This window comes from Mobula hypostoma, chromosome 13, assembly GCF_963921235.1.
Source record: "Mobula hypostoma chromosome 13, sMobHyp1.1, whole genome shotgun sequence".
Lineage (NCBI taxonomy): Eukaryota > Metazoa > Chordata > Chondrichthyes > Myliobatiformes > Myliobatidae > Mobula > Mobula hypostoma.
In genome coordinates this window covers 4,732,287-4,758,375 of record NC_086109.1, presented here as the reverse complement: position 1 = coordinate 4,758,375, position 26,089 = coordinate 4,732,287, and the positions used below count along the sequence as shown (strand labels likewise).

General features: G+C 42.2%; 2 protein-coding genes across 7 annotated transcripts in view; one reads left to right on the top strand and one right to left on the bottom strand.

The window, feature by feature from the left end:
- Window positions 1-26,089, top strand: part of LOC134355374 (complement receptor type 1-like) — a 103,304-nt gene that overhangs the window by 45,539 nt on the left and 31,676 nt on the right. For all 5 annotated transcript variants that reach the window (XM_063065161.1, XM_063065165.1, XM_063065162.1 and 2 more), the window contains exon 12: window positions 19,318-19,509. In XM_063065161.1, the coding sequence (XP_062921231.1) occupies window positions 19,318-19,509 (192 nt within the window). The remainder of the gene's footprint in view (window positions 1-19,317; window positions 19,510-26,089) is intronic.
- Window positions 19,475-26,089, bottom strand: part of LOC134355375 (uncharacterized) — a 58,934-nt gene continuing 52,319 nt past the window's right edge. The window contains exon 3 of one of the 2 annotated variants that reach the window (XR_010020053.1): window positions 19,475-19,613. The gene's annotated coding sequence lies outside the window, so the exon portion shown is untranslated. Of the gene's footprint in view, window positions 19,614-21,132; window positions 22,767-26,089 lie in introns of those variants that run through there. The other variant, XR_010020052.1, reaches the window with a different exon arrangement.

Below are 26,089 nucleotides of genomic sequence, written 5' to 3'. Positions count from 1 at the left end.
ACATGAGGGGAAACCTCACTAGGGGTCACGAGGGTGTGGAATGAGGTGCATGTAAGCTTGATTTCAATGTTTAAGAGAAGTTTGGATAGGTATATGGATGGTAGGGGTATGGAGGGCTATGGTCCTGGTGCAGGTTGATAGGAGTAGGCAGTTTAAAAGGTTTGGCAAGGGCTTGATGGCCTGAAGGGTCTGTTTTTGTCTTTGCACTTTTCTATGATTCTATGACTAAAGTCCTGATGGAGGGGCTGGGCCAGAAACATCAACTGTCTATTCCCTTCCACAGATGCTGCCTGACTAGCTGAGTTCCTCGAACATTTTGTGTGTGTTGCTCTAACACTGAGAGCATGCAATTAAACCAAGAGAGGGGGTTACTTCAAAGGAGATGTGCGGGGCAAGGTTTTTCTTTTACACAGAGAGTGGTGGGTGGCAGGAATGCCCTGTCAGGGGTGGTGGTGGCGGCAAACACAATAGGGATGTTCAGGAGGTTTTTGAATGTACAGGATCAATGAACGATCAACCAGAGTGCAAAAAGCAAGAAACTGTGCAAATGCAAATATAAATAAATAGCAATAAATAACGAGAATATGGGACAATGAGATAAAGGGTCCTTGAAAGTGTGATCATTGGTTGTGTGAATATTTCAGTAAAGGGGCAAGTGAAATTGAGTGTAGTTATCCCTTTTTTTTTATTCAAGAGCCTGATGGTTGAGGGGTGGTAACTGTTCCTGAACCTGGTGGTGTGAGTCTTCTACCTTCTATCTGATGGCAGCAGCGAGAAGAGAGCATGCTCTGGGTGGTGGGGATCTCTGACGATGGGTGCTGCTTTCCTACAGCAGTGTTTCATGTAGATGTTCTCAATGGTGGGGAGGGTTTTACCCGTCATGTACTCGGCCAAATCCTCTTCTTTTTGTAGGATTTTCCATTTAAGGGCATTGGTGCATGATGCAGCCAGTCAATATATCCTCCCCTACACATCTACAGAAGTTTGTGAAATATTTAGATGTCATGATGAACCTCCGCAAACTGCTAAGGAAGTAGAGGCACTGCCATGCTTTCTTCGCAATTGCACTTTTGTGCTGATTACTAATCTAATTAGTTTGATGCAACATTGTGGGCTGACGGGCCTGTTCCTGTGTAATACTGTTCTATGAAACAACTATATTTTTGCATCACTATTGACATCTTTAATGCTATACCGTATTATCAATGCTCCTGACACAAATTTAACAGTCCAGTTCCAGTTTTCCATGATTCTTTGAATTGCTGGGGTTGTATGAGTACGAATCATCTAAAACCAGTGTGACTGCTTGTGATGAATTTTTTGCCAATGAGTTAGCTATTACTGATGACATCTGATTTTGTACTGACATGAAAATTGGGTGGCCGGGTGGCGATACATCTCTACCAAAGGAGGTGTAAGGTGCTCCTTCCATCCGTTAGCCTTGGGCAAGGTGTAGCACTGGCTTAGTCACCCGGGTCAGGTGAAGCCATGGAGCAAATGGTGGATGGTCGTATGAGCAGCTGGTACATGTCACATGTCCAGGTTATGTGACCACTGACGCCAGGCGGACAACCTCTGAAGAGTATTGACTCACCCATCTTGTAAAGGCACTGCCCAGAAGAAGGCAGTGGCAAACCACTTCTGTAGAAAAGTTTGCCAAGAACAATCATGATCATGGAAAGACCGTGATCGCCTACATCATAATGAACAAACTAACATGAAAGATGTTTCTGTTATATGGATTATACATACTTTGTACTCTGAATCTTTGAACAATTAACTAAGTCTCAATCATTTTAACATTGGTTTTCCATCTCTAGTGCTGGTGCTCCCCTGTTAAAAATCCATTTGTTTAATTTCTTTTCTCTCTCACTTAGGATATCAATATATGCTGTTCCTCATCCTCACTCTGACAATATATCCTGTGTTCATTCATGACTGATCGTGCACGAACAGCAACACAAGGCAAACTGAACATGTTGAATGTCTGTTCATAACAACTCTTGAAGTATTACATTGGGTAGTTTTTCCACAGCACTTTTGTCATTATTTTGTATACAAAGTGTAATGAAACCTTAATTGTCTGCAGACACAGCATTTCAGAGGGTGAAGAATCAGTAGTGTGTGATAACTAGCACTTTTAGATAATCAGAATCCCATTTAGTATCACTGGCATATGTCATGAATTTTTTTTAATGCAGCAGCAGGACAGTGCAATACATAAAATAAACAGTAAATTGAAGTACATATAAATATTTAAAAAGTTGAATTAAGTAGGTAAAGCAAAAAGAGGAAAAAAAGTAGTGAGGCAGTGTTCATGGGTTCAATGTCCATTCAGAAATCTGATGGTAGAGGGGAAGAAGCTGTTCCTGAATCATTGACTGTGTGTCTTCAGGCTTCTGTACCTCCTTCCTGATGGTAGCAATGAAAACAGGGGCATAATGGGGGTCCTTAATGATAGCTGCCGCCATTTGAGACATCGCTCCTTGAAGATGTCCTGGATACTATGGAGGCTAGTGCCCATGGTGGAGCTGACTGAGTTTATAACTTCATGCAGCTTCTTTTGATCCTGTGCAGTGCCCCACCCCAGACGGTGATGCAGCCAGTTAGAATGCTCTCCACAGTACAAATGTAGAAATTTGCTATTGTCTTTGGTGACATACCAAATCTCCTCAAACTCCTAATGAAATAGCCGCTGTCATGCCTTCTTTGTAACTGGCAACTACAGTATATTTTACTACTTTGCTCACTTCTACCAAATGGAAAGCTATCAATATAACTAGTAACAGTTAATTTCAGTAATTTAGATGTTTAATTCAAATGATTTTTATTTAAAAAAACAACCTGTCCACAGCTACAGAGATGTCTTCAGCACCAACCTTCAGTGCTGTTTGTGTGAAGTGTATACCTCCCTGTGACCATTAGAAGAACAAAAGGTGACCTCATTGAAACCTATCAAATGTTAAAAAGCCTCAGTAGAGTGGATGTGCAGAGGATGTTTCCTGTGGTGGGGGAGTCTAAGACCAGAGGACATGGCCTCAGAATATAGGGATGTCCGTTTAGAATGGAAATGACGAGGAATTTCTTTAGCCAGAGAGTGGTGAGTCTGTGGAATTCATAGAAACATAGAAAGCCTTCAGTCAACAAAGCTGTGCCAAACATGTCCATACTATAGAAATTACCTAGGGTTACCCATAGCCTTAGTTTTTCTAAGCTCCATGTACCTACAGTATCCAGGAGTCTCTTAAAAGCCCCCATCGTTTCTGCCTCCTCCACCGTTGCCAGCAGCCCTTTCCACACACTCACCACTCTCTGCATAAAAAAACTTACCCCTGACATCTCCTCTGTACCTTCTTCCAAGCACCTTATGTTGCCACATGCGGCTGTGGAGGCCGTCATTAAGTATAATTAAGGTAGAGGTTGATAGATTCTTGGGGGACTTCCGGTAGCGCTCATGGAGTGAAGTCGCGTTCTTGACTCGCTCCATTACCTCTGAGTTTTTTCTCTATGGTCAGCTATACTTTAATTAACCATTAAGGCATCAACTCTTACAATACTTTGAATTAAACTGAATTCTCCGACAACTGGATGGAACTTAGATCTGCTATGTCTAAGAACGGGAAAAACGGCAAGGATGGTAAACCTCCGGTTAAACCGAAAGCTACGGATCTCCTCCCGACTGAATCACCGGTGACTTTGAAAGCTATATCGGAGTTAATTCAGAGGGAAATTTCAACCTCTGTTAGGGAGGTGATTCGTACGGAAATTGCAGACTCTGTTAAAGACTTGATTCATACGGAAATCTCAACTAATCTTCAGAAAATTGCCGATTCAATTGATAAGATGCAAACATTTATTGCGGAACATCAGTCGGCTATATCTGATCTTCAAAAATTCGCGCAACAAAGTGAGCTTAAGATGGGGAAAATCGAAGAAACAATTAATGTAATGAAGAAGAAACTTGACTTTCTGACTTTTAAAAACTCTGACTTGGAATCTAGGATGCGTCGGCAGAATTTACGAATGATTGGGGTGCGGGAAGCTGTAGAATCTAACAACCCCATGAAGTATTTCTCTCAACTTTTAAAAGATGCATTCCCTACTGTATTTCCTGACCAACCACCGCTACTGGATCGTGTTCACAGAATCCCATCATACTCGTCTAGGTCAGATAGACCTAGGCATGTTATTTTACGTTTTCATTACTTTCAAGACAAGGAGAGACTGTTTCGATTCGCTCAATCTAAAGGTTTCATCGATTTTTCGGATCTTAGGTTCCGATTCGTGGAAGATTTCAGTAAACCAATCTGGGACCAACGGGTTCACTACAGATCTGTGATGTCGGAATTCTATAAGATGGATTTAAGACCAGCGCTGCTGTACCCTGCACGTCTAAGGATTCGCATGTCAGATGGAGCCCTTCGTTTTTTTGATTCTCCATCGGATGCCCAGAGTTATCTGGATCAATTTTCACCTTCAACATCTTAATTGCTATTTTTTTTTAATCATCTCCGTTGATCGGAGGCTGTGAATTGGTTGGTTTTAACTTTTTCATGCCCTATTTGGGCAGAAAAGTTTATTTTTGATTTCTTAATATGGTTGCTAAACTTTCTTTTCAACTGCGTCATTTTTTTCTTTTCCCAGGGGATTCTGGGTGGTTATTTCCTGTTTGTCATTTTACGTATTTCCTGTGTGGCCTTAAATTTTGTAGTTTTTTTAAAATTTTATTCTGTTTTGCTTTTTATAACCACTTTACGTCAATAATCTTATTTTTTTTTTGTTGCTGTGTTTATTTATGGGTTTGGGGTTTATTGTGGTTTTTTTTTAATATATATTTTCTGGCTTTTGTTCTGTTCTGTGTGTATTTTAATTGAGCTACCTTTTTTTTTACTTTTTTTACAATTAGCTGATCTTTTTCATATTTATACTTTTTTTTTAGGGAGCGTATACCGGAAGTCATGGGGGTAGTTTTAGCGCTTGCTTCTTTCGGGCGGGTCTGCTTTAGATTTTGCCTTGGGGTCTTGGGGCGGGGGTGGTGGGAGGGGCTTCACGTTTTAGTTTGTTTCTCTTTGGGCTATATACATTATTGAAGTACTGGTTGCGTCCTTTTTCCCGGTATCTTTCGTATGTTCTGTTTCCTCTCCGGGTTTGTGGGTCGCGCCTATCGTCAATCCTCCTTGTTGTGGGTTGACTTTAGGATTTATGGAGTCTATTATTAATTTTGTCTCCTGGAATACTAACGGTCTTAATCATCCTATTAAAAGGAAAAAAGTTTTTAAAGTGCTCCGGAGACTTAAAGCACAAATTTTATTTTTACAAGAGACCCATGTACGGAGGGGGGACAGACTACGTTTTTTCAAATTCTGGAAGGAACAACAATTTCATTCGAACTCCAATGCTAAGATTCGAGGCGTCTCTATTTTTATTGATTCCTCAGTTACTTTTATACAACAGGATATTATTTCTGATCCGAATGGTAGATTTTTATCGGTTAGTGGTTTACTATTTAATAAAAAAGTAGTTTTGGTTAATGTTTATGCTCCTAATATGGATTGTCCGGAATTTTATAAATCATTGTTTAATCAGTTTCCGAATTTGAACGAGTTTTCATTGATCTGGGGCGGAGATCTTAATACCTGTTTGTCTCCAGCTTTGGACCGTTCGGCTCCTTTACGGACCTTACCCAATAAATCTGCAAATTTGATTAATTTTTTCCTTTCTGATTCTGGGTCGACGGACATTTGGCGTTTTCTGCATCCTCAGGAAAAAGATTTTTCCTTTTTTTCACATGTTCATCATTCCTATTCAAGAATTGATTATTTTTTTATTGATTCTCGTCTTATTCCTTCAGTGATTAAGTGTGATTATGATTCTATAACCATTTCGGATCATGCTCCACTTAAGCTTTCTATTAAAATTATGGCCAATATACCAAATAATAGACAATGGCGTTTTAATTCGCTGTTGCTTCAGGACTCGGACTTTGTTAATTTTATGAATGAACAGATTGAGCTTTTTTTTACAATTAACCATACAGAAGATATTTCGGTTAACACTCTTTGGGACACTTTTAAAGCCTATATTCGGGGTCAGATTATTTCGTATTCTGCTGCTTTGAGGAAGAAACAGAAGCAGGAGGAGACGGCAATTGTGGACAAGATTAAAGAAATTGATAAGAAATATGTTATGGCTCCTTCTGAGGAGTTATACAAACAAAGAACTGAACTTCAAATGGAACACAGTTTACTACTTTCGTCCTCGATTGTAAACCAATTAAAGAAAACAAGAAGTGACTTTTATGTTCACAGTGACAAAATTGGCAAGCTGCTGGCTAATCAATTGAAATCTAATTATGTTAAATCTCAAATCAATCAGATTTATAACCAAAATGATCGATTGATACTGGATCATGTGGGGATTAATCAAACCTTTTGTGATTTTTATTCTTCTTTATATCAATCAGAGTCTCCTCGAGATTCTAAATATATGAATGATTTTTTAGATAAGTTAGACTTCCCTCAGATTTCACAGGATATGTCTTTATTAGATACTTCCATTACAATGGATGAGATTAAGAATGTTATTTTTTCTATGAATCTGGGGAAAGCTCCTGGCCCAGATGGGTTTACCGTTGAATTTTATAAATGTTTTGCTTCTTTATTGATTCCTTGGCTCTGTAGGGTTTTTGAGGCTTCTCTGAAACTTGGTAAACTTCCTGAATCTTTTAATAGAGCATCAATTTCTCTAATACTAAAGAAGGATAAAGACCCTGCTCAATGTGCATCTTATAGACCAATATCTTTATTAAATGTTGATTCTAAAGTTTTTTCTAAGTTATTAGCAAATAGACTAGAAAAAGTACTTCCTTCTATTATTTCGGAAGACCAAACGGGTTTTATTAAAGGTCATTACTCTTTTTATAATATTCGTACATTGTTAAATATCGTTTATACTCCCTCACAAAATGTTCCTGAGTGTGTTATTTCTTTAGATGCCGAGAAAGCTTTTGATAGAGTAGAATGGCCTTATTTATTTAAGGTGCTTGAAATGTTTAATTTTAGCTTGAAATTTATATCCTGGATTAAACTGTTATATCATTCCCCTGTAGCCTCGGTTTGTACTAACTCTTTAAACTCACCTTTTTTCCCTCTCTTTCGTGGTACTCGACAAGGCTGTCCTCTTAGTCCCCTATTATTTGATATTGCATTAGAACCTCTTGCAATTGCTATTCGAGAATCTTCAAATATTACTGGGATAACTCGGGGATTAAAGTCCCATAAATTATCACTCTATGCTGATGATTTACTTTTATATATTTCTAATCCTGAGAAATCTATTCCTGCTGTTTTAGAGTTATTAGCACAATTTGGTTTTTTCTCAGGTTATAAATTAAATCTTAGTAAGAGTGAACTTTTTCCGATTAATAAACATCTTCCCTTATATTATAAATTTCCATTTAAATTGATTAATAATTATTTTTCATATCTTGGGATTAAAATTACTTGTAAATACAAAGATTTATTTAAGATTAACTTTTTACCATTAATAGACCATATTACTCAACTTTCATCTAAATGGTTTCCCTTATATTTAACTTTGATTGGTCGTATTAATGCAGTTAAGATGTTTTTTTTGCCAAAATTTTTATATGTGTTTCAGGCATTACCAATTTTCGTTCCAAAATCTTTCTTTGATAAAGTTGACTCTAAAATTTCTTCATTTATTTGGCAGAATAAGAATCCGAGACTGGGTAAAATACATTTACAGAAAGCTAAGAGAGATGGAGGTTTAGCATTACCTAACTTTAGATTCTATTATTGGGCTATTAATATTCGACATATGAAATTTTGGTTACTTGACCAGGACATACTATCTATTCCTAAATGGGTAGCATTGGAATTACAATCTGTTCAGGGTTATACACTTGGCTCTATTTTAGGCTCCTCTCTCCCTTTTGATTCGAAACGCCTTAAGCAGGTCTCTAACCCGATAGTTAAATATGCCTTGCGCATTTGGTTTCAATTCAGAAAATTTTTTGATCTTAATCAATTCGGGTTAGCGATTCCTATTTTAGGTAACATATTTTTTCCTCCCTCCTTTACGGATCGCGCTTTTCAAACTTGGAAGACTAAGGGTATTTTACGGTTTTTGGATTTATTTTTAGATGGTTCCCTTATGTCTTTTGAACAATTATCTAATAAATATAACTTATCAAGAATACATTTTTTTAGATATTTACAAGTTAGAAATTTCCTAAGTACTATACTTTCTTCCTTTCCAATGCTTCCTCCTACATATATTTTAGATTCGATAATTAACCTCAATCCATGTCAGAAAGGTGCATCGGCTATGATTTATAATATTATTATGAAACTTAGGAAAGCTCCATTTGATAAGATTAGGGTAGATTGGGAACAGGAATTGGGGCTTACCATTTCTGTGGATGATTGGGGGCAGATTTTACAATTAGTTAATACTTCCTCTATTTGTGCTAAACATTCCCTAATTCAATTTAAAGTGGTTCCTAGAGCACATATGTCCAAAGATAAGTTAGCGCGTTTTTACTCGCATATTAATCCTTTCTGTGATAGATGTTCGGGGCAGATAGCCTCTTTAACTCATATGTTTTGGTCTTGCCCTACTTTGGAAACTTTTTGGAGAGATATTTTTAATATTATTTCTAAGGTATTAAATATAGATATCTCTCCTCACCCTATTACTGCTATCTTTGGACTACCTAAAATTTCTAGTAATCTTTCCCCTTCAGCCCGTAGAATGATTGCATTTCTTACTTTAATGGCGAAAAGATGTATTTTACAACATTGGAAAGAGCTTAATGCTCCAACTACCTTTTTTTGGTTTTCTCAGACGATTTTATGTTTGAATTTGGAGAAAATTAGAAGTAACCTTTATGAATCTTCATTTAAATTTGAACAGATTTGGGGACCTTTTATTCGATATTTTCATTTAATGTAATATTTACCCTTCTTGTTTTTTTTTCACTGTTTTTAATGGAGGTCGGGATTGAGGACGTGATTTTAAGTTTAACTCTGTTTGGTTTCAAGTTAGCCCATTGCTTTGCCTTGCTTTTAGTTAGTTGCACGGTGGGTTTTTTTTTGGGGGTTTTTTTTTCCATTGATATATATAAAATTTAGTATACTATTATGTTATCTTGGTTTCTTATGTTTAAATTACATTGTTTGTAGTATTTTTTTTGGTATTGATACCTTTTGGAATTTTATTATACTTTAACATTGTATTAATGTTTATATGGCTTACCTTTTTTGTATACTTACTCAATAAAAAGATTTTTAAAAAAAAGATTCTTGATTAAGTCATTACTGGGAGAAGGCTGGAGTGGGAAAATGGATCATCCATGATGAAATGGTGGAGGAGACTCGATGGGCCAAATGTTCTAATTCTGCTGCTATATCTTACGGTCTTTTGATCTGGGTTGCTACTGGGTGTTTTGCTTTTCTCCCACTGCTGGTTGGTAATTTGTTGCTGGTGTGTAAGTGAAGGGTAGTATCCAAGGAGAGTTGATGTGGAGAGTAAATCGATCAGCAGGGACTCGGTAGGTGGAAGACATCACAGAAACACTCTGCGCGCGTGAAACATATTAATCTGGAGAATGTGAATGTCTGTTAATTTGTACTGAGTTGAATTATTTAAATCTATTTTAACTATTAATGAGATCAAGTGACTATTGTATGAGATATGAAGATATATTTTTGTATATTTCTGTTCTGTGTAAAATTGCCACCAAGTTGATCCCTGATATTAAACGTTCTGAAAATTTTTAGAAGCTATTATTAAATTCAGACTAAACTGCCAAAGGATCATTTTCAATATTGTGATTAGTGTAATTTGGTAAATGAATCTTTACTGTTATTTATACAACCATGGAACAACACCCTAATTGGTTGAAACTAAAGGAATAAAAGCTATCGCAAGACAATTGGGTGTGAGTGTTTGTACCTATTTATAGTAGTGTGTGTGTGTTGGGCGGGGCGAGTGTTGTGATACAACATTATCACTATTGTAGTGATGGAGGATGTCCTATTGCTGCTCGGTGGTTCAATTTAATATCAGAGAATGTATACAGCATACAACCTGAAATTCTTACTCTTCACAGGCATCCATGAAACAGAAAAAGACTCAAAGAGTGAATGACAGAAAACATTAGAACCCCAAAGCCCACTCCTCCCAGCAGCAAAAGCATCAACCCTTCCCCCCCCACCCCCACTTGCTAGCGAGGGACAGGGAGATATCGCTCCTGCAACAAACCAGAGGGGAGGCGAACAACTTGGTGTTTCGATGCTACAACTTGCAGCATTGCTTCTCGAAGCCCCCTGACTCGAGAACTGACAGGCTCTCACTCACCATCAAAGAAGAAAGAGAGATTGGGATTGCTTGAGTGCAGGGGCCTCCCGACAGCAGCGCACACCGCATGCTGTCTTGATGTTTCTATCTCCCACGACGCTTCAGTTGGTGACTTCAGCGAGAAACTTGGTCATCCACGGGTCGCACCCCGAAGATGCACATCTTCCAGGCCCCACCTGGAAATATCGAAACACTGGGCCACATGGCTTCTCGAAGCCGCCCGACTCGAGAATCCGGCACTCAAGCAATCCCAATCTCTCTTTCTTCTTTGATGGTGAGTGAGAGCCTGTCAGTTCTAGTCGTTATGCTATAACATAAATTGCAAGTTGCTCCACTACTCTCTGGGTGACGATCCATGGATCCAGGTTGGGAATCTCTTCTCTAGAGCAGAGATTACAGATACTAGTACTTCATTTAAAATTCATTTTCTTCTTGTTGCATGTATTCTGCCACTAACAATGAAGAGAAGTGAGGGTTTGGAATATATTGCTAGGGTAGAGGCAGATTTAAAAGTACTGTTGAAAACTGAACCAAAGGAATATTTGAGAGGGAATAATTCATTTGGGAGGGGGAGAAGAGGAAGGAAGGAAGGAGTGGGACCGCAGCACTATTCTTACATAGAATGGGACAGAATTGTTGGGCCCAATAATCTCTCTCCATATAACTCATTATTTATAGTCAAGAATCCACCTGCGATCAGCTGGACTGGGTTCCACAGGAAGAGAGTGTCTGTGACATGACCCACTCGGGGAAAGGCTGTCTTACCTTGGGTGTTGTGTAATAACCCAGACCTTATTAGGGAGCTTAACGTAAAGGAACCCTTAGGAGAAAATGATCATAAAATGATTGAATTCGTATTGCAATTTGAGAGGAAGAAGCACAAGTCACATGTATCAGTATCGCAATGGAATAAAGGCATGAGAGAGGAGCTTGCCCAGGTAGACTGGAGGAGGATAATGGCAGAGCAGAGATGGCTGAAGTTTCTGGGAATAACTTAGAATAATAATGGAATAGTTCACAAGGCGCAGGATAGATATCAGACATCCCACCCTGCAAAAACTCATTTCAGGGAGGTAGCACCATCAATTTGTGGGAGACTTCCGGGAGAGGTGGGATGTCTGCAATAGAGTAGCTCCTTAGCAGCTAGCCAGCTAGTTTAAATAACGTTAGCTATGCTAATGAACGAATGACACCTGTCAAACTCACCTCAACATGTCTTTTACAGTCTTAACCCACCATGGGCAATAGAAAAGTCACTGTTGCAAACAGTGCAGCGAGCAACACTGTCATTATTTTTGACCCCTATTAGGCAGGGGTACACTTGAGTGTAGTCTGGAGTGACGTACGTTTTATATTTTCTTTTTGGAACACTCTGCCACTCTGACTTTTTTGGCACTCTCTTGCTCTTGCTCTCTCTCTCTATCACGCACGTGCTCTCTCGCTCGTGGTCGCTCTCACTCACGCTCACTCTCTCACACTGTCTGTCTCGTGGTCGCTCTCACTCGCGCTCACTCTCTCACGCTTGCTTTCTTGCTCTTGCGTTCGCTCTCTCTCGCGCATTCTCTCACACTCGCTCTCAAAAAAATCAATTTCTGGGACATTGTTTATAATACGCGGGCATCAGGGAGCCACTATTAATTTGCAGGAGACTCCCGGAACTTCCGGGAGAGGTGGGATATCTGAGATATGTCCACAGAAGTTGTTCTCAAATGGCAGGGGTAGGCAACCGTGGCTGACAAAGGAAGTTAAGGACTGCATAAAAACCAAGGAAAGGGCATACAAGGTAGCAAAAGTGAATGGGAAGTTAGATTATTGGGTAGCTTTTAAAATTCAACAAAAGGCAACTAAAAAAGCTATAAGAAAGGAAAAAGGTGAAATAAAAGGACAGGCTAGCCAATAATATAAAGCAGGATACATATAAACAATATTGTGCCAACCATGTAACCTCTAGAAGCTGCCTAGAATTTCCCTATAGCATAGTCTTCTATTTTTCTAAGCTCCATGTACCTATCTGAGAGTCTCTTAAAAGACCCTATTGTATCCACCTCTACTACCTTCGCTGGTAGTGCATTCCATGCACCCACCTCTCTCTGTGTGAAAAACTTACCTCTGACCAAAAGTTTTTTCAGTTATATAAAGACTAAAAGGGAGCTGAGAGTTGATATTGGACCACCAGAAAATAATGCTGGTGAAGTAGTAATGGGGGACAAAGAAGTGGCAGATGAACTTAATGGGTACTTTGCATCTGTCTTCACTGGAAGACACGAGCAGTGTGGAAGAGGTCCGCGAGTATCAGGGACCAGGAGTGCCTTTGCAATTACGTAGGAAAAAGTGCTAAGCAAACTCAAAGATCTTAAGGTGAATAGGTCACCTGGACCAGATGGACTATATCCCAGAGTCCTGAGAGATGTTGCTGAAGGGATAACAGACGCATTGGTCATGATCTTTCAAGAATCACTTGATTCCAGCATAGTGCTGGACGATTGGATGATTGAAAATTTCACTCCACGATTTAAGAAGGGAGAAAATCAAAAGAAAGGAAAATACACGCCAGTTAGTCTAACCTCAGTGTTTGGGAAAGTGTTGGGAGTATATTATTAAGGATGAGGTTTTGAGGTACTTGGAAACTAATGATAAGTCAAAGTCAGCATGGTTTCTGTAAAGGGAAATCTTGTCTGACAAATCTGTTAAAGTTCTTCAAGGAAGTAACAAGCAGGGTGGACAAAGGAGAGATAGTGGATGTCATTTACTTGGATTTTCAGAAGGCATTTGATAAGATGGCATACTTAAGGCTGTTTAACAAGATAAAATCCCATGCAATTACAGGAAAGATACTGGCATGGATAGAGCGAGTGCGAATAAAAGGGGCATTTTCTGGTTGGCTGCGAGAGACTAGTGGTGTTCCTCAGGAGTCAGTATTGGGACGGCTACTTTTCACATTATTTGTCAATAATTTAGATAACAGAATTGCTGACTTTGTGACAACATTTGTGGATGATATGAAGATAGGGGGAGGGATAGGTCATGCCGAGGAAGCAATGCGATTGCAGCAGGCCTTAGGCAAATTGGAAGAATGGGCAAAAAAGTGGCAGAAGGAATACAATGTTGGGAAATGTATGATAATATATTTTGATAAAAGGAACACTAGTGCGGACTATTATCTAAATGGGGAGAAGCTTCAAACATCAGAGGTGCAGAGGGACTTAGGAGTCCTTGTGCAAGACTCCCAGAAGGTTAATTTACAGGTTGAGTCTGTGGTAAAGAAGGCAAATAAAATATTGGCATTTATTTCAAGGGAAATAGAATATAAAAGCAAGGAGATAATGCTGAGCCTTTATAAGACACTAGTCAAGCTACAATCGGAGTATTGTCAACAGTTTTGGGCCCCATAGCTCAGAAAGGATGTATTGTCATTGGAGGGAGTCCAGGGGAAGTTCATGAGGATGATCCAGGAATGAAGGGGATAACATATGAGGAGCGTGTGACAGCTTTGGGCCTGTACTCGCTGGAATTTAGAAGAATGTGGGGCGATCTCGTTGAAACCTTCTGAATGTTGAAACCCCGGAGATCATCACTGAGGAGTGAGGATCCACATTTGGAGCGCGCACGTTGAGGTCGTCGGCGCCGGCGCCGCTACAGGAGCGCGCGCGTTGAGGTCGTCGGCGCCGGCACCGCTGCAGGAGCGCGCACGTTGAGGTCCTCAGCGCCGGCACCGCTGCAGAAGCGCGCACCTTGAGGTCGTCAGCGCCGGCACCGCTGCAGGAGCGCGCACGTTGAGGTCGTCAGCGCCGGCTCCGCTGCAGGAGCCCGCACGCTGGTACGTTTTGGCGGGAGAATGGGTAGCACGACCGGGCTTCGACGGCAGCTGAAGGGTCGGGCGGCGGGTGATGCCAGGTTGGCTGCTGCTGCTCTCCCTGCTGGTGGCGGCGGCCCAGGTGGCGGGTAAGGTCGGCTGGGGGAAAGCGGGGGCGGGGGACAGTGTCACTGCCGGAGTAATAACCCTCCCTCCTCACTCCGGGTGGCGTATCCTCGCCCACCACCCTCCACCCCTGGCAGTGTCTCCCGCCCCCAGCCTGGCTGTATATATGCAAACACGAGGAATTCTGCAGATGCTGGAAATTCAAGCAACACACATCAAAGTTGCTGGTGAACGCAGCAGGCCAGGCAGCATCTCTAGGAAGAGATACAGTCGACGTTTCAGGCCGAGACCCTTCGTCAGGACTAACTGAAGGAAAAGTTAGTAAGAGATTTGAAAGTTGGAGGGGGAGGGGGAGATCCAAAATGATAGGAGAAGACAGGAGGGAGAGGGATGGAGCCAAGAGCTGTACAGGTGATTGGCAAAAGGGATATGAGAGGATCATGGGACAGGAGGTCCGGGAAGAAGGAAAAGGGGGAGGGGGAAAAAAAAACAGGATGGGCAAGGGGTATAGTCAGAGAGATGATCCTCTCATATCCCTTTTGCCATTCTCTGTCCCTCTGACTATACCCCTTGCCCATCCTCTGGGTTTCCCCCCTCCCCCTTTTCCTTCTCCCTGGGCCTCCTGTCCCATGATCCTCTCATATCCCTTTTGCCAATCACCTGTCCAGCTCTTGGCTCCATCCCTCCCCCTCCTGTCTTCTCCTATCATTTTCGGATCTCCCCCTCCCCCTCCCACTTTCAAATCTCTTACTAGCTCTTCCTTCAGTTAGTCCTGACGAAGGGTCTCGGCCTGAAACGTCGACTGTACCTCTTCCTAAATGTTGCCTGGCCTGCTGCATTCACCAGCATTTTTTGTGTGTGGTGCTGGCATATATATGCCTCGATTCGTAGCATAGCAGTTCGAGTAATGGTATTAAAATTGGGTTTCAGTTCTTGTCTCTGTCTGCAAGGAGGTTATACATTTACTGGATGGGTTTCCAACCTCTGCTCCAATTTCCTGCCACATTCCAGCAACATCATAGGATGCCTACAATTTACTAATGGTTAGGGTTACTAAGTTGTAGTTAAGCTGTATTGGCGCTATAGGCATTGTGACACTTGCGGGCTGCCCAGTGATGCAAATAACACATTTCACTGTATATTTTGATGTACTTGTGACAAATAAAGCTAATTTTTTTTATCTTTACCCCATATACTAGGGGTTCCCAAACTTTTTTACGCGTTAAACAAGAGGTCTGTGGACCCTGCCTTATATAAATCTTCTAGACCAGTGTACTGTATGGAGCCTGATTAAAGGAGGAGGAGGAGAAGATGGCAGCGTGCGCGGCCTCTCCAGTGAATGATATCTGTAATCTGTCAAGTAGGGGACTGTGCACAGTTCTGATTTGATGGAGACGGACGTGAGAGTACGGAGGAACATCTGGAGAAACTTCTGAAATGTCCGCTTCGCTGCCGCTGCTACTGTGTGGTAACTGGAATCTCCGGAGCAGAAGGCCCCGAATCCTTGACTTTGCTTGTTTCGGCGGCTGGGGCTAGGTCGAAGGCGCTCGGCAGAGGATGGTGCTTGGGAGGCTGTATTGGAGGGGCTAGTCGGAAGCTCGAAGTTTTCGGACGGATGGACTCTGTGTCGGCTGCTTCCAAGTTATCAGCAAGTTGACGGTGCCCGGAGGTTTATGGCAGGGAGTTCCTCCCTTTTGCTGCCGCTATCAGGGACTTGGGAGTCAATCGGGGCTTTTTTTTTACCATGCTCATGGTCTGTTCTTTATCAAATTATGGTATTGCTTTGCACTGCTGTAACTATATGTTATAATTATGTGGTTCTGTCAGTGTTAGTCTTTGGTTTGTCTTGTTTTCTGTGATATCACTCCAGAGAAACATTGCATCATTTCTTAATGCATATATGCATTTCTAAATGACAATAAAAGAGGACTGAGTGTTCTCATAATCTAAAGGTCATGCAAATTGCATCTGCCAGCTTCTTTTATCCAAATATATATAATAGAAATCCTTAAGCTACCGCATGTTAGCTTAGATACATGCTTGGAGAAATTAGATTACGTGGGGCTGCTTTTTAAGTCCAAAGTTGTTAATTTTGTGGATTGAAAAAAAAATCACAATGTCAGTAATCTTACAGAGTTCATGGAAAATCTATCCAGCAATTCTAGTTGCAATACTTTTGTGTAATTTGTATTTTTATAAGCCCTTAAGACCATTGAATCCATCAAGTCTGCTCTGCAATGCTACAAATTCATATTATTTTAATAATTAAAACTTGTAAGCTGTGAATATTTGAGATTCTGTTAGGATCAAACGACCAGACTGCTATCAGAATCAGAATATGCTTTAATACCTCCGGCATATGTTGTGAAATGTGTCGTTTTTATGACAGCAGCATATTGCAATAAATAATAATAAAAACAGAATTACAGTATAGTAAAATATATATCTATGTGTGTGTGTGTGTACATATGTATACCTGTGCACACACATATATTTTTTTTCCCAGATAGCAGAGGGGAAGAATCTATTCCTGAATCCTTGAGAGTGTGTCTTCAGGTTCCTGTATTTCCTCCCTGATGGTAGCAATGAGAAAAAGACATGTCCTGGCTGATGGGGGTCCTTAATGATGGATGTGGCCCTTTCGAGTCATTGGTCCTTAAGATGACATGGATGCAGGGGAGGCTAGTGCCCATGATAGTGTTGACTGAGTTCACAACTTCCTGCAATTTATTTTGATCCTGTACAGTTCTCCCATCCCATACCAGACAGCGATGCAACCAGTTTTAAGGACTGACAAAGGCTGTAATTTGTATTTTCAAACAATAAAACATCAATATCTTCAATCTTAAACAAGGAATTGATAAGTTACAGACAAAAGCTCATCATTCTGAAATGGATGCTGCCTGCCATGCTTATTTTCAGAATTTTGTTTTTACAATATTTCACCATCTAGAATAAAACTGTTTGCTCGATTGGAATAACATTCAGTGCCCCAAATGATTTTTTTGTATCATCATTACAGTATGGCTACACTGCACATTTGAAGTCCATAATCACATATAATCAGGCAGGTAAAACTATTGTGCAGAGTTTAATTGAAGGGAATTGACTTTATAACTTACATCCTTCACATACATGAGTAAAAATCTTTACATTACGTCTGTGTCTAAATGTGCAATGTGCTATTTATAGTAATTTATAATAAATAGTAATAACAGGACAGTCAATATAACATAGAGATACAATTGTATCAGCATGAATTAATCAGTCTGATGGCCTGGTTGAAGAAGCTGTCCCAGAGCCTGTTGGTCCTGGCTTTTATTCAGTGATACCGTTTCTCGGATGGTAGCAGCTAGAACAGTTTGTGGTTGGGGTGACTTGGGTCTCCAATGATCTTTCGGGCCCTTTTTACGTACCTGTCTTTGTAAATGTCCTGAATAGTGGGAAGTTCACATCCATAGATGGGCTGGTGTGAACACACTATTCTCTGCAGAGTCCTGCAATTGAGGGAAGTACAATTCCCACACCAGGCAGTGATGCAGCCAGTCAGGATGCACTCAGTCAGGGATGCACCCTGTAGAAAGTTCTTAGGAATTGAAGGCCCATACCAAACTTCCTCAACCGTCTGAGGTGAAAGAGGCGCTGTTGTGCCTTTTTCACCACACAGCCAGTATGTACAGACCACGTGAGATCCTTGGTGATGTGTATGCCAAGGAATTTAAAGCTGTTCACCCTCTCAATCCCAGATCCATTGATCCATTGAGGTTAGCCTGTCTCCATTCCTCCTGTAGTCCACAATCAGCTCCTTTGTTTTTGTGACATCAAAGGAGAGGTTGTTTCCTTGACACCACTGTGCCAGAGTGATGACTTCTCTGTAGGTTGCCTCGTTGTCTGAGATTAGGCCAATCAATGTAGTGTCGACAGCAAATTTAATTAACAGATTGGAGTTGTGGGTGGCAACACAGTCGTAGGTATACAGGGAGTAAAGGAGGGGGCTTAAGACACAGCCCTGAGGGGTACCCTAGATGTGACATAATTATCTTGGATGTAATATTGCAGGGCTATCGCCAGAAGTTAGAACATGGGGTGGCACGGTAGCGTAGTGGTTAACAACATTACTCGGCCAGAACACGGGTTCAATTCCGTTGCTGTTTGTAAGGAGTTTTTATGTTCTCCCTGTGACTGTGTGGGGTTCCTCCCACAATCCAAAGTACTACTCATTGGTAGGTTAATTGGTCACCATAAATTGTCCTGTGATTAGAATTAAATCAGGATTGCTGTGCGAAGAACCAGAAGATCCTGTTCTGCGCTGTATCTCAAATAAATAAGTAAATCCTTTTATATAATTCACTAATTCACGGTGGTGTCTGAAAAGAGGATGCTGTCTAAGTTGCATGCCATCTTGGTCAATGTCTCCCATCCACTACATAATGTACTGGGTGGGCACAGGAGTACATTCAGCCAGAGACTCATTCCACCGAGATGCAACACAGAGCGTCATAGGAAGTCATTCCTGCCTGTGGCCATCAAACTGTACAACTCCTCCCTTGGAGGGTCAGACACCCTGAGCCAATAGGCTGGTCCTGGACTTATTTCATAATTTACTGGCATAATTTACATATTACTATTTAACTATTTATGGTTCTATTACTATTTATTATTTATGGAGCAACTGTAACAAAAACCAATTTCCCCCAGGATTAATAAAGTATGACTATGACTAATTGTGCTATGGGGACAAATAAATATTCTTTAACCTTATGTTGCCAACTGATAGTGTTTGCCACTAGTCATCTCTCAATGTTTCTTAATCATACAATTTAATTTTGAATCAAAGCAATTAAGACAAAAAGGATCCTGGTATACAACATATATTAAAACATGATAACATAAATGTGTAGATACAAAAGTAAACCATTACAGATAAAGATACAACAGTAGTTAATGTTTAAGTACATCCCAAAGAGAGACCACTGTATAACTACATACTTAAACTGTTTTTTTCCTTCTAAAAGGCAACTGTGGACCCCCTCCAAATTTGGAAAACGGTTCCGTATCAGATGAATACAGTCATGAGGTTTCATTTGCTCCAAATACGGAAATTACTTATAGATGTCATCCAGGTTACCAGTTCCAGGAAGGGAGTTCAAGAACTCTTCTCTGCAGAGCCGATTCGTCTTGGTCACCTCTGCAGACACGTTGTTTACGTAAGTTCTCAGGCTAACTTTTAACAGAAGAGATGCTGTTGGAAGTGGTGTGACTTAGCTGCAATCTGTTCGGGTCGTGGTCACAGTATGTTTGTTCTTGCATGCTGTTTGGAATAATGGGTTTTGTAAATTATTTAGTAGCATTTTTCCTCAGAGCTGAGCCACTATTGTTCCCTTGCTCAGCGTACAAGAGCATTTCCAGCCTGATCTAAAGAACAGAATCAGGACTGGGGACTGTTTTGTAATGTTTCATTTAAGGATTTGACTGATACTCTAACAATGAGTGTTAAATCAAACATAGCTTGTCTTAGACAGACATTTGCAGTGCCTTTGTTTTAATAAATTCCATTTGTATCACTTTAAATCGTGACAGGAAATCAGTAGTCACACATGTATTTTTTACCCACCCATGAATTTGTCTTCAGAATGGATTAATGTGTATTCCTTTCTTTAACTGTCTATACTAGTGGTGTAGTGGCATCTGCATCGGACTTCAGGGTGAGCAGTCCCTGGTTTAAACCCAGCTAGCTCCTTGCATGAGTTCTATGTATGCTGGGTCGAGTGTCGAGCTAGCAAAACAGGCTAATGCTAAAGAAGTGGCAAAGCTGCCTGCCTGATGTGCCAAAGGTGCGGCAGGAACTCTACTACTTGCTTTTTTTAAACTACTTTGAACCTTAGTGAAGTTATGATCGCAAACAACAGGAATTCTGCAGATGCTGGAAATTCAAGCAGCACACATCAAAGTTGCTGGTGAACGCAGCAGGCCAGGCAGCATCTCTAGGAAGAGGTACAGTCGACGTTTCAGGCCGAGACCCTTCGTCAGGACTAACTGAAGGAAGAGTTAGTAAGAGATTTGAAAGTGGGAGGGGGAGGGGGAGATCCAAAATGATAGGAGAAGACAGGAGGGAGAGGGATGGAGCCAAGAGCTGGACAGGTGATTGGCAAAAGGGATATGAGAGGATCATGGGACAGGAGGTCCGGGGAGAAAGACGGGGGGTGGGGGGAACCCAGAGGATGGGCAAGGGGTATAGTGAGAGGGACAGAGGGAGAAAAAGGAGAGTGAGAGAAAGAATGTGTGTATAAAAATAAATAACGGATAGGATACGAGGGGGAGGTGGGGCATTAGCGGAAGTTAGAGAAGTCGATGTTCATGCCATCAGGTTGGAGGCTACCCAGACGGAATATGAGGTGTTGTTATGAAGCCACACTCAGGTTGGAAGAACAACACTTTATATTCTGTCTGGGTAGCCTCCAACCTGACGGCATGAACATCGACTTATCTAACTTCCGCTAATGCCCCACCTCCCCCTCATACCCCATCCGTTATTTATTTTTATACACACATTCTTTCTCTCACTCTCCTTTTTCTCCCTCTGTCCCTCTGACTATACCCCTTGCCCATCCTCTGGGTTCCCCCCACCCCCCGTCTTTCTCCCCGGACCTCCTGTCCCATGATACTCTCATATCCCTTTTGCCAATCACCTGTCCAGCTCTTGGCTCCATCCCTCTCCCTTCTGTCTTCTCCCATCATTTTGGATCTCCCCCTCCCCCTCCCACTTTCAAATCTCTTACTAACTCTTCCTTCAGTTAGTCCTGACGAAGGGTCTCGGCCTGAAACGTCGACTGTACCTCCTCCTAGAGATGCTGCCTGACCTGCTGCGTTCACCAGCAACTTTGATGTGAAGTTATGATCACCATCCAATAATAAAGTGGACACTTTTAATTGATAAACTAGCTTAATTTACCAGGATTAAATGAAACTGGCACTGCCTTTCCCTGGTAGGAATCTCTGTGTACTAGCACGGAAAACTCCTTGATACACTTGTAAAGTTTTGACTCTGCAATGGTTCCAGTTATCAGCGAAGTTGTACTCCCTTATTGCTTAAGCCCATCACCCTTTCTGGCACATAAGCCACTGACGGCAGCTTGCCGAAGTCCCCTGTCCTGAGCCAGTCCTTCAAATTGTCCCCAGGTGTAGCCCATCTTCGAAGATCCTTCCTCTCCCATGGATGAAGTCTCTGGAGCCTCTTTAGAACTGGGTTTTTATGGCATGGAGTTGCTAGTCCAGCTCCAAACCTTGTCCTTTCGTAACTGGACTAAGTTTCCTCTTAGACTCAGCTATTTCCTGATGACTTTTCGGAGGCATGTTCTGGTTGTGACACTGCAGGAAGACATGGAATGCCTGAAGAGGAAATTTACAAGAATGTTGCCAGGACTTGAGTTCCTGAGTTACAGGGAAAGGTTGAATAGGTTCGGACTTTATTCCCAGGGCCGAGAGTGTAGGAGAATGAGGGGAGATTTGATAGAGGTGTACAAAGTTATGGGGTAAATGCAAGCAGGATTTTTCTACCTGAGGTTGGGTGGGAATACAACTAGAGATCATGAGTTAAAGATGAAAGGTAAAATGTTTAAGGAGTACAAGAGAGTGTAAGGGTTTCTCTTTTATATGTTACGTACCCCGTAACTGGGTTGCCAAACCAGCAGAAATGGACCACTTAGTTGGAGTCTGGATTGCTGGAACTAAGAAAGTTTTATTAAAGAAATAAGTAACACAGTACTCTAATAGTAAGGATATAAATGCAACAGGTTAGCAATGAATAAACACACACATACACAGAACTAGGATAATAGGATCAATCAAGCTCTATCGCAGTCTAGGGGTAAAATGATCAGTCACAAGTGACAGAGTTCAGTTTAATTCAGTTCGCAGTAATCGCCGTCATGCCGTTGGAGAGAGAGAGAGAGAGAACGAATGAATATGCAAATCGGATTCCAAACAGACCTTCGATATTCCTCGCAGTTAGCTTTCGGGCGAGCCCTTTGTAATGTCTTCTGAGATCACCGATTTTGACCCCTCTGTTCCAGATACGATCGTTCTTCTGCGGTGAACCCGGCACCCAGGCAAGGGCGGACACACACACCAGGTTCCCGCCGACCTGTACCATTCTACCCTGTGCGTCTATGGCTGGTCCCGCGACCAGAGCTCCAAAACTCCCCTCGTGAGTCGTGTGTCTGTTGCCTTAGTGAACCTGTCCCTTTTTATCCCCCTGCTGGGGTATCGCCTGTCCATCAAACTTCAAACAGTTCAGAGTTCAAAGCAACCGGTCTCTGACAATACTCAGAACTGTGTCTCCTTTTTGTTAATCCCTCTCGTCTCTCATTAACATTTCTGAATGTTCCCCCGTTGTCCTCTTATCGGCATCAATCTTCTGATAATTTGGTCTGTCGTCACACCCCTATCCTTCAAAGGATTTTTACTGAGGTAAAAATTATAGGCATGAATACATTATTAGATACACACAAGTATACATGTTTATCAGCTATTCGGCTAATACAGAGACTTTTAAGTTGTCAACACCTTGACAGACAGTCAGCAATCACATTTTCTGTTCCTTTTATATGTGTTATTTTAATAATCCTCTAAAACCAGGCTCCAATTTAGCAAACTTCATAGTGGCTGAAAACACTAATGAACTTTGATCATTGTAACTTCTCAGTGGTTTTCGCCCCGGACACAGATAACAATGGTCGTCCCATACCAACTTAGCATTCTTTGCCAAGGGCTTAGTAAGAGGGTGGGTACTATCCGCAAAGTTGTTTTTTTTTGCTAAACTTCCGATAGTACCCCACCATCTCCAAGAACCTTCTCAGGGCTCTCTTGTCTGTCAGGGTGGGGACTTCAGAGATAGCCCTCACCTTAGCTTGCATCGGAGCCAGCTGCCCCTGTCCTACCACAAATCCCAGATAAGTGACCTTCGCGTGGCCAAACTCACTTTTTGCGAGGTTCACTGTCAGGCTGGCTTCAGACAGCCAATTTAAACAGCTCCTCTACCGCCATAATGTGCTCCTCCCACGTGTCACTCCAGACCACTACATCGCCAATATACACTTCTGTGTTCTTTAGCCCGTTTGTCACTGAATTAATCATTTTGTAGGGGTGTTGCTCACTAGGCTGACCTGATGTGGCAACAGCTCCATGTCCCAGCTCTTCGCATCGCCTCAGGACATCTGGACCTATGTGGGCGTGCCGTTTAATTAGCTCTCTTAGCGGGTCGCTTTGTTCGGGGATTAAGGGAGAGAACTCATCAGCAAAGTTGGTCAACACAATAGACTTCTCCCATCTGGTCAGGACCACACTTATCTTTTCAAAAAGGGTTTACCCCTTATCAGGTGGCACCCTAGCTTCATTAATTTTCATGATATCACCATCTAAATCTGTTTTCTGATCGTGGTGAGCTTTTAACATGTTAATAGCCTCTAACTGTGTTAACTCACGTCTGCAATAGTCAATACCATCCTTCCTCCTGTGCAGCCAGTAAAACTCTTTCATGATTCCGCCGACTGTTTTCCTCCCCCCCAAAATGTCCACTGAGGGGTATCTTGTGGGCCAGGTTAAGAATCTCATCCCCATAAATTTTTGGCACCATCCCCCATTCCTCATCTGCGGGCACGGTACTTGGTCTCCCTTTCTTCCTTAGCACTCCCTCCTCCACACAATAGCCTACTGGCTCCCTTTTTAATTCTGCTTCAGAGAGAGCTGTCTCCGCCGAAACCATCAGCTCCTCGTCTCGCTCCTGTGTCTGTACAGAGTCCTTCCTTGCTAATGCGAAGTCAGCCTCAACTCCTTCACTTCCTCCTGTTTCACTACGCTCCTTCTTTTCACTTTCTACCTCCCCCTGGTACAAGGCTGGTAGAAACGTCTCAGCTAAATTTACTTCGGCAGCCTTTCTGGACACACACCGAGTCACTGCGCAACTGGGATGAACCTGTGGGTCCATGGGCGAGGCCTCAATGCTGGCAGGCTGACTTGTCAATCTCACTGCTGGGTACACCTCCTCGCCGGCGAGGTCATTACCGAGTAAGACTTCAACGCCTTTCATCGGTAGTTCGGGCCTCACCCCGATCGTGACTGGTCCAGAGACCAAGTCGCTTTTTAGGTGTATCTGGTGCAGAGGTACTGCCTCAGTCCCTTTCCCAATGCCTTTTATGACCCTGACTTTCCCAGTCTCGGTCTCTGAACTAAAGTCTAACACACTCTTTAATATCAATGACTGACACGCTCCTGTGTCTCTCCAGATCCATACTGGAACTGGGTTTAACCCCTCCTTCACCGACACCAATCCGGCCGAGATAAACCTCTCGCGCCCTTCCTGAACTTTGGCAGACCTCTTCTCTCCTAGCGGTTTGCTTACCAGCTCAATACAGCCAGTCGGAACCGCCGCCTTTCCCTTTCCCGTCTTCTTCTTTGGGGCAAAGCACCTGGACGCAAAGTGTCTGACTTTCCACAATTATAACATACGACCCCAGGAGACTTCCTACCAGACTGCTCCCGGCCTACCTTATCCTTCTCACTAGTCCCTGGCTTACTTTCTGACTTTTCTGGCGGACTCTCCCCGCCGTCCTGACTACCGTTCTGGTAGCCTTTACTCGGGGCAAACTTCGTTTTATGTGTCAACACGTACTCATCCGCTAACTTAGCAGTTGCGGCTAAAGTGGCTGCCTCTTTCTCATCTAGGTAGGGTCTCATACCTTCAGGGACACAACCTTTAAACTGCTCAATCAGGATCAGCTGTAGCAGTCTGTCATAATCCCCATTTACCCTCTTCGAGGCGCACCAATGCTCACAATATGTCAGCATCTCACGGGCAAACTCTAAATACGTGCGGTCCCACTGCTTCCTCGCATTCCGGAACCTCTGCTGGTATGCCTCCGGGACCAACTCATAAATCCTGAGGATGGCCTCTTTCACCACCTCATACCTCTGGGCATCTTCTGCGGACAAAGCTGAGTAAGCTTGTTGGGCTTTTCCTTTAAGTACACTCTGAAGCAAAACAGCCCACTTATTCCTCGGCCAGTCCTGACTTGCAGCAACTTTTTCGAAATGGAGAAAGTACCGATCCACATCGGTATCGTCAAATGGGGGAACCAGCTTAATCTCCTGGGTCGCCCTGAACCCTCCACCTTGGTATGGCATGGGCCCCTGCTCTGCCCTTATCTTTAACCTCTCCAGCTCGAATTCCCTTTCTCTCTGTTTCTGTTCATGTTCTAGCTGCCGTACCCAGAACTCGTGCTCGAGTCTCAATTTTTCAAGCTGCACCTGTACTGCGTCTCCACCAGGTTTTCCAATAGATATCACCTCCATTCCCCTTGGGGAAACACACCTTTAGACACATAATGCTCTACGATAGCTCTGTGTATCTCCTCTCTCCTCATTGTCGACTTCCCCTTAACAAGATTCAACCGTTTGGCCACAGCTGCCAATTCCGCTTTCCTGGCATCCTCTAATGCCTCCGAGGTCGGCACCTTTAGAAATTCCTCAATCTCCATTTCTGCTGTTTGCCTTTTCTTTCTTTCGGGAATTTTAACCCAATCAATTTACCCTGTCCAAAATTTAGCGTTCAAAATCCCGGACGAGCCCCCACTTATAGAACCATAGAAACTACAGCACAGAAACAGGCCCTTTGGCCCTTCTTGGCTGTGCCGAACCATTTTCTGCCTAGTCTCACTGACCTGCACACGGACCATATCCCTTCATACACCTCCCATCCATGTATCTGTCCAATTTATTCTTAAATGTTAA